The 8490-nt window shown below is 51.4% G+C and overlaps 1 protein-coding gene across 1 annotated transcript; it reads right to left on the bottom strand.

The window, feature by feature from the left end:
- Positions 1-619: 619 nt before the first annotated feature.
- LOC127465101 (translocating chain-associated membrane protein 2-like) lies at positions 620-8133 on the bottom strand. Its single transcript, XM_051775561.1, has 6 exons — positions 8026-8133; positions 7840-7910; positions 7103-7207; positions 6828-6986; positions 5678-5850; positions 620-5059 (listed from the first exon to the last, which is right to left on the bottom strand). The coding sequence occupies exons 1-6, from the start codon at positions 8131-8133 to the stop codon at positions 4986-4988; spliced, it is 690 nt and encodes a 229-aa protein (XP_051631521.1). The 3' UTR covers positions 620-4985.
- Between the last annotated feature and the right edge of the window lie 357 nt (positions 8134-8490).

Consider the following 8490-nt stretch of genomic DNA (forward strand, 5'->3'; position numbering starts at 1 on the left):
TCCTGAGCCAAGTCATGTCGTATCCCTGGGCCAGCTGCACAAAGTATACAATTTAACTCACCAAAAAATATGCGCCTAAACCACATCAGATAAATCATCTCCTCCAAATACCCTTCTCCTCCACTCCCTGTGATGAAGGCAGCCACAAGTAACGACCTCCGGAGCAGCTGCCTGTGTTGTGGACATGGGAAATGTGGGAAGATGAAGCCCAGCTGGAAGGGCATGGATTGACAGGACAAGGGGGAAAGGCTTTAAGCTGAGAGGGTAGATTTAGATTGGATATTAGGAGGAAGGAATTCTTCCCTGTAAGGGTGGTGAGGCCCTGGCACAGATTGCCCAGAGAAGCTGTGGCTGCCCCATCCCTGGTATTGTCCAAGGCCAGGTTGGATGGGGATCGGAGCAACCTGGGATAGTGGGAGGTGTCCCTGCCCATGGCAGATGAGCTTTAAGGTCCCTTCCAACCAAACCATTCCATGATTCCACGAAGAGGAGGACACAAGACGCTGCAAAGGGAACAGATTAGCCTGGTATGACAGGAGAAAAGACCAGTCTAACCCATCACAGCTGCTTTGCCACATGTACAGCTTAGGAGTGATAAAGCATCACTGGACAGCAGCAGTGGAAGAATCTATGCCTTTTATTCATTTATTTCAGAAAAATACTTTTGCTGAGTTTATCACAAGTCATTTAACAACAAACAACAACAAACAAAATCCGTACAAAAACTGAAGTAACAGAAAGAATGAAATGAACAGGATAAAATTAACAGAGACTGTTAATTCCCCCCACCCACTCAAAAATCAGGAAATACGGAAGTAGAGAAATTTTCCTCGAGTTCCTTTGCTGAAGTTTGATCCATTGAGTTCAACATTTTTGAGGAGAAACTACATGCCTCTGCCTGGCTTTTCCAACAGCCATTCTTCCCAGCAAAACTCCACACACAGCCCCGAGCCAAAGGAACATATTTCGCTTGGGTATAAAACCTACCAAGCCAACCTTTTGGGCTGTAAATCAAACCCCATCATTTCTATCCACTGTTTACACAATTTGGGGTCCATCTACCAAAGGCAAGAGCCTGAGGCTGCTGTGAACCTGCAGGCACTGCAGCAAAGGCAGGGTAGCTCCAAGCTTCCAGAGTCACTTGGAGGCAAGGAAGAGACATCTTAGAGTAGCCACTCTTCCCTCCAACAAGGAAGCCTACCATACATTTTAAAACAGTGGGTTGAAGGTAAGGGGACCTACAGGGGGACTGGAACTTGTCTACTACTAGCCCAAACAGGATGAGTAAGAAAGAAAGAATCCTAAACAACAACAACAACAAGACAAAACGCGACTGTAATGCCCCATAAGGTAAGTGTCACTCAAAAATTGTACGTGAAATGCTACATCTGTTCTTCCTCCACCCCTTCCTCTTCCCAAGCCCGTTCTCTGACTACCTAAAGACAGAAAGAGAGAACTATTGCTGGTATTTTACAGCTCTTCTAGGTTAGGACAGGAGAACACTATGGTTCACCCCAGAATTCACAGGCTACTCAATTCCTGATCTCCTTAGGATGGATAATGGACACAGACTACAAAAGCAGCCTCAAGCCCATGGGAAGGGTGCAAGCAATAGTGTCACACTGGAAGTAAAGACCTGCAGTTTTGGATAGTCTCCATCACCTTCTGCACTGTGGTGGACAAGAGCTCCTGTGTGGGGTTGGATCTTGGTGTTGGATTAAAAGCTGGATTTTTATTAACCTGGAGATGTTTTCCAACCTCACCCAACAATTCCATGGTGTTTTCTGCAGATGACACAGGGCTTGACAAGATGGGGCATGAGAAGAGCATCCACTCAAGGGAAGTGAGCTCGTGGCATTTAATACACAGAGCTGTCAAGGACAGACTGACCAATAAGGGCTTGTAAAGAAAACACTCCATTTGGGAAAGAAAAAAGCTCTTTGGGCTGAAAAGAAGGCTCGATCTGCTGAGAAATGACACGGACATAGAAGCAGTTACTGTGGGCTTGCAGCTGAGGGATTGTGCTTGGACTAGAACACAGAGACAGGAGCAGCCCCTCTGATGGAGAGGGGATTGCAAATCTCCAGGATGACAGTGGATATTGCCTCACAACAAAGGCTCAGCCTAAAAAAAAAAACAACCTGCCAGGTTTGGGTCTAACAGAAGGATGGGGATTTTTGAGCACTAAATATAGGGGAGGGCAAAAAAAAGCCCCATTGCCTATAGGTTTAAAAAAACAAATGACAGAAAGAACACATGGAAATGCTTCCATAACAAACTATCCCTTTTCCTGGTAGCTCTATCAAAAAGAAAACAAAAAAACACATAAACGTAGCATATGCTGTACATACATATTAAAGAGGGAGGGTGTTCAGCTATTGCTAAAGTACAGAGAGGCTACAACATAAGGCACTTGGGATACAAAGCATCATCGGCTACTGTACGAAGAGACAGCGTTGTGCAAGTGGAAAAGCTGCCTGAAGCAAAGCAGGCAGGCAGGAGGAATCATTCAGCAGCCAGCTTTTTGGGGGGCTGTTAGGTGTCGCCTGCTAACAGAGTCAACAGCTCAGCTGCTGTGAGGCACCGGCTCTGCGGAAAGGATCGGCTGAGGCTCCGGACAGATCCCGGCCAGCAGTCGCTCTTGGAGGGCACGTGGCAGTGGATGGTTGGGGAGGGGAAGAGGAAGAGAAAGGAAAAACCTCTCACACTAGACCTTTTCCACGTCCTCCCTAAACATAAAGCTCTTTTCCCCCTCTGGTCTCGCTGCCCCGTGGGTACTGCCATTGTCTCTGAGCCAAAATGCATGTTATTGACCCAGCAGGGGCTGTGAGGAGCAACTGCAAGATACCTCCAAGGGCTCTGCTCCAACCTCCTTCCTCAGCTCCCCTGAGAAAGGGGGAAACCCTCTCCTGCCAATATCTCTTGTTTGACACTCATAGGTCGTGAGGATGGAGGATCAACAGGAATTTGACCAATTGTCCTCGTATCCCTGAACATTTTCTCCCTCCAGTGCATCCCCAACAAGGAGAGGGGAAGGAAGGGACAAAAGGCATCCACAGAAACAGGGAAAAACCCCAACTCAACTCAAAGAGGGGCAGAAAATCAACTCTCACCCATTCCTCAAAACACAACTGATGAAAAGAACACCTGTGCCAGCCTCAAGCTGAAATTGCACTGGGAGAGAGCCAGAGCTCAGCTGCTCAAAGGGCTGAGCAAGGGGCATGCCAAGGATCAATCCTGGACTGCCTATGGAAGAGCACCCCAGCCCTGTGCCCTCTCTCCTCGCCCAGCCAAGGGAACACACGAGTCGCCTGTTCCTGCGGCGGCAAAGCAGAACTAAAGCTACGCCCGACTTCGCTGCACAAGAGGCACCAACAGCAAAGCCCAGCTTAGGGACTGCCCTGGAGGAGAGTGTGGGGTGAAGGGTGCCACTGCTGCTCACCTGCCAAACCCAGCCTGGTGTGTGGCACCCCAAAGAAGTTCAGTGAGATGGCACTGACCCATGAAACCCCACGCAGATGCTGCTCCTCAGCAGCAAGGGATCAAGCCGGTGGGATCTGGCTTTCCACAAAAGCTTCTGCCAGCACATGGAGGTGGCAGCGGGCAGGAGCAAGAGGGGAAAGTGGTCTGCAGCAACAGATGGCCTCTGAGGTAGATTTGAGACAACTCCATCTGCCAACAGCTACCGTCACAAGTCAGGCTTTTCCTAAAACACAAGCTGCTCCTTGCAGCCCTGGCTTCCTTCCCCTTCCCTCCCTGTCATCTCATTCACAGCTCAGAAAGGGATGAAGGGGCTAGTTTTTTTGGAAGAAACCCTGGATTTGATAGCACCTTGGGTGGATACAAGCACTGTATCCTTTGGAAACAAAGAGTGAAGCTGGTGGCTACCGATGGCACGGCTGGACTGGAACGGTAGGGATGAGGAAGGCTGAGGTGACAGCATGAGGGGCACAGTCCCAGTGATGTGAAAACCCTTTGCAGCAGCCAGTTTGTCATCTGGACATGGTCAGGAGCCACAAGAACACCAGGTCCACGGGGCACAGACAAGCTGGCAAAGGGCCTGGGCTGACAGGAGCCAGGCCAGTGCTCAGAGTGGGGCAGGACTCGAGATTTCACCTGGACCTGAGGATGGTGCTGCCCCATGACAAGGCACTGTGAGCTGCAGAGCTGCTCAGCTCTTGGGGCTGGGAGGTCCAGAAAAACCACAGGGCAGCCAAGAGAGACCCAGCTGTACCAGAAGAGCTGGGGCAAGCAGAGGCTGGGAGGTGGGCCTTCCATATGAAGAAGGAAATTCTCTCCTCTCTCTGCTGCCCAGTTCTCCAAAATTAGCTCAAAACCAGGGGTCAGAAAAGCCCCACATAACCAGGGGTCCATCATGAGACAAGACAGGGCTGAGGTTCCTCCCTCAGACCCTGCTCTCTCTTTGCAGCATCACCACCCTGCCGAGCACTGGCCCCATCTCACCTGAGAGTGCCCCAGGGCCTCAGGATCTCACAGCCCCAGCACACTCCTCCAGGAACCTGTTCCCATAACATGCATTTGGTGCCTTCAAGCTGTCGTGGCCCTGTCTCAGGGACTCAGGGAAGCACCATGAAGAGAGAGGGGAGGAACATGCTGTGGGAGAAAAAAGGATCGTTTGGAACCGTCTACGACACATTTGTAACCATTAACCAAAATAACCAAACACTAAAATAGAAAAGAAAAAAAAACCCAAAATTGCACACTGATTTACCATCAAACAGAGGAAGGCAAAACCAAGAGGGCTGGAAAAGGTTCCTATGAGGGGAAAGGAGCAGGGGAAAGGGACCTTTTTGGTTTTATTGCAAATGGTTCAAGAGAGCAAGAGAGGAAGGGAGGAGAGCGAGAGACACCTTGGGAAGATGACTGGTTTCCAAGCCACTCAAGACGCCGCCCGTGAGGACCAGGAGGAGGGGCTGCTTAGTCTTGGTATCTCGCCCTCCTCCCCAGGAGACAACCCTTGGCTTCTACGGCGACTTCAGCTTCTTGGTTCGAGGTGAGGTGCCGTTCTCTGCTTTCACCACCCCGTTTTCATGGTAACCTGGGGACAGAAATGAAAGGCAATGAAGCTGGTGAAGGGTCTAGAGGTTTAAGTCCTATGAAGTGCGACTGAGGGAGTTTGGGTTGTTTAACCTGGAGAAAAGGAGACTCAGGGGTGACCTTATCCCCCTCTACAACTCCCTGACAGGATGGTGGAGCCAGGTGGGGGTCGGGCTTACTCCCAGGGAACAAGTGAGAGGACAAGAGGACGTAGCCTCAAGCTGTGCCAAGGGAGGTTCAGGTTGGACATTTCTTCACAGAAACGGTGGTTAAGCATTGGAATGGGCTTCCCAGGGAGGTGATGGAGTCCCCATCCCTGGAGGTGTTCAAGAAACACATGGATGTGGCACTTAGTGCCATGGTCTAATTGACATGGTGGTGTTCATCCACAGGTTGGACTCGACGACCTCAGAGGTCTTTTCCAACCTAATTGATCCTGTGATCTTATGGAAAGAAGAAACTTTGTCCCTTGCACAAGCCAAACCATTAACCCTCTCAGGCCTGGCCCACAGACATGGGGAAAGCTCCCACTACGCCAGGACACTGCTGGGGACCCCCTGAGGGGGTGCTGGACCACAGGACTGATACCTCCCACGGTGCCACCCATCCCAGCACTCACCCGAGTCCCTCTTGAGCAGCTTGGTTTGCTGCTTGGTGCCGGTGGTGGCGGCAGCGACTCGCTTCCGACTGCTCTGCTCGTTCCAGTACTCCCTCCAGCGCCGCAGCTGGAAGTGGATGAAGCGCCACATCACCGAGGCCTGGAAGAGGCACACCAACAGCAGCACACTCATTCTGGCAGGGGCGGAGAAGAGGCAGGCTGAGAACAGAGCAGCGAGGCCACGCCCGACCCAGCCTTCCACCCACACCGGGGCTGGTGGCAGGTGCCATCCCTACAGCCGCCACCATCTCTCCTTTCTGCCATCCCTTGAGCAAAGAGCAGCCCCTTCCCTTTCCCTCCACACCATAAAGCTCTCAGGTGCTCAGGGCATTGCTGATTGTTACAACTTCAGGGTAAGAATGGATCAACAGGATCATCTCGACCAGCACTGCCCAAGCCACACTCTGCACAGTCAAGGTATGACATTCCCAACTTCTCTGTACATCTAAAAGATGGATGTGGCTGGAAGGGAGCTAAGAAAGTCCCCCAAATCTTCATGTGTGCTAGCAGTCCATGGCTTCAAAAAGCTTGGGAATGACCAGGCCTAGCAAATTCTGAACTGAACCCAAAGCTGCTCTATGGCCGAGAAAGGGTCCCAGTCTTGACAGACAGACTGCAAGGCATGAGGATCCCATCCCATATTCTGCTTCCCATGTCAACAGAGAGCAAAACATGTCCAAGCAGAAGGGAAAATGCATTTTTCTTAACCACATCTGTGTTAATGCACTTAAAGGTGCAGCAGAGAAGGCCTGTAAGCCTTTCTCTAGGATAAACTCATGCTTTATAACTTCATTCGATGAAGTATATCAAACCTTATTTGATGGTTTTTCCACTCTGTAGCCTTTAAACCCCTTCTTGCTTCCTTCACACTCCTTCAGCTCATTAGGACCTTCCCTAAATGGAACCAAGATCAGATCCCCACTAGCATTTGGACGGAGCTCTGAGCAGCTTGGTCCAGTGGAAGGTGCCCCTGCCTATAGCACAGGGTTGGAAGGAGAAGAGCTTTGAGGTCCTCTCCAACCCAAACCATTCTGTGATTCTGTGACTTCCAAACTCGGCAAAACCCACCTTGAGATAACACAGCCAAGGAAGACACAGCAGACATTCCTACCTGAAAAGGATATTGTTGAAGAGGAAGCTGAAAAAGTTCCCTCTCTCAGGGTCCAGGGCCTGGCTCTCCACCCGTGGCAGCCCGAAGCCGATGACCAGGATGTACAAGGTGAGGGTGAAGAGCCGGGTGACCACGAACACGACAGCCCAGACATTAAACCTGTGGGAGGGACAAGCAGAGCTGTGGGCAGGAGCAGCTCCCAGCACTGAGATCAAGCCATGTGGCTCTCCCAGGCTCTGGAGGAGGTGGAAGCCCTGGGCAGCTCCCCTGCTTACAGCTTCTCGTTGTTCTCATCCGTGAAGTAAACCAGCCGGGCCATGTGGAAGAAGAACTCAGCCAAGTACTGCAACAGCAAGAGGATCAGCCCCAAGCGGGTTAAACTAGGAGGGAAGAGGAAGAAAAAAGCATCACTGGTCAACCATCATCCTTCAAATCCAGCTAAAGTCTCTCCTCTGCCATTCCTGAGCTGCAGTATCAGCCTAAAGCCAGGCCTCTCTGCAGCAGCGGGGGAAATCCCTGTCCCCAAACCATCAGCACAGCCCAAACCAGTAGGAATCCAACACAAACCCCTAACTGCTGGCAAGGCTGCTCTGCTTTTTTGTCATAGAATGATCTGTGTTGGAATGGACCTTAAAGATCATCCAGTCCCAACCCCCTGCCACGGGCAGCGACACCTTCCACTACCCCATGTTGCACAGAGCCCCATCCAACCCGGCCTTGAACAATTCCAGGAATGGGGCAGCCACAGCTGTGCCAGAGCCTCACCACCCTCACAGGGAAGAATTTCGTCCTAATATCTAACCTAAATCTCTCTTCTTTTAGTTTAAAAACATTCCCCCTTTTCCTCTCACTACCCGCCTGTGCAAAAGTCACTGTCCACTGAAACACTCCACTTTATTCCCTTTAAGCCTCCCACCCCAGGTGGGAGTGACTCTCAGGTGACTCCCACTGCAAAAGGAGCTGCTCAGCCCCATCCCTGGAGCAGGATGTGGTGCAGAGGGAGGTGACTCACTTGAGCAGGTAGGCGCCGGCGATGTGCACCAGGTAGAGCGCGATGCAGCGCAGCTGGCGGGGGATCTCCTCCTGGCAGGGCAGAGAGCCATGTCAACCTCTCAACCCTCTTCACCTGCCCTCTCCCAAAGCTCCCTCTCCCAAAATCCAGCGTGTGGGATCCCCAGGTCGCCCACCTGGCTCTCACCTTGCGAACTTTTTGGAAGTAGAGCTCCGGCAGGGCGTGCAGCCAGTACGCCAGCTGGCACAGGTAGAAAAACTTCACCTGGAACCTGAAATGCAGGGGATGATCCATGAGAGCCAACCCAGGGCATGGCAGGACCCCAAGGACCTGGGTGGCAGGGTAGCATTGGGCAATCCCTCCACTGCTTTGAAGCCACAGGATTTAGGAGGCATCATTTCCGGGCTGAAATTATTTGTTGAGCTGAGATAGCCACACCTGGAGTTTATCCAGATGCTCCTGCTGTGGTCTCCATGCCCTCAGCAAACCTCACTTTTGTAAAAACCCCAAAAAGGGAGGGTTATCCCCCACTTCATTCCTACTGTGAAAAATAAACAGCAAAGAGACTTGCCCAAGGTGATGCAGAAAACAGCCAGGATGAGTAACCAGGCTCACAGGACCTTCCTCATGGGGGAAACCCTCCGGAACACC

The sequence above is a fragment of the Manacus candei genome, unplaced genomic scaffold (assembly GCF_025592945.1).
Source record: "Manacus candei isolate 608988 ecotype Guabito, Panama unplaced genomic scaffold, ASM2559294v1 h1tg000312l, whole genome shotgun sequence".
Lineage (NCBI taxonomy): Eukaryota > Metazoa > Chordata > Aves > Passeriformes > Pipridae > Manacus > Manacus candei.

What these genes read in the sequence shown, in the direction of transcription:
- LOC127465101 (XM_051775561.1), bottom strand. Translation starts at nt 8,133, where the DNA reads ATGGATCATCCCCTGCATTTCAGGTTCCAGGTGAAGTTTTTCTACCTG. An exon ending in ACTTCCAAAAAGTTCGCAAG is followed by an intron (nt 7,911 to 8,025) that starts GTGAGAGCCAGG and finishes CTGCCCTGCCAG; the next exon opens with GAGGAGATCCCCCGCCAGCT. An exon ending in GATGAGAACAACGAGAAGCT is followed by an intron (nt 6,987 to 7,102) that starts GTAAGCAGGGGA and finishes TCCCTCCCACAG; the next exon opens with GTTTAATGTCTGGGCTGTCG.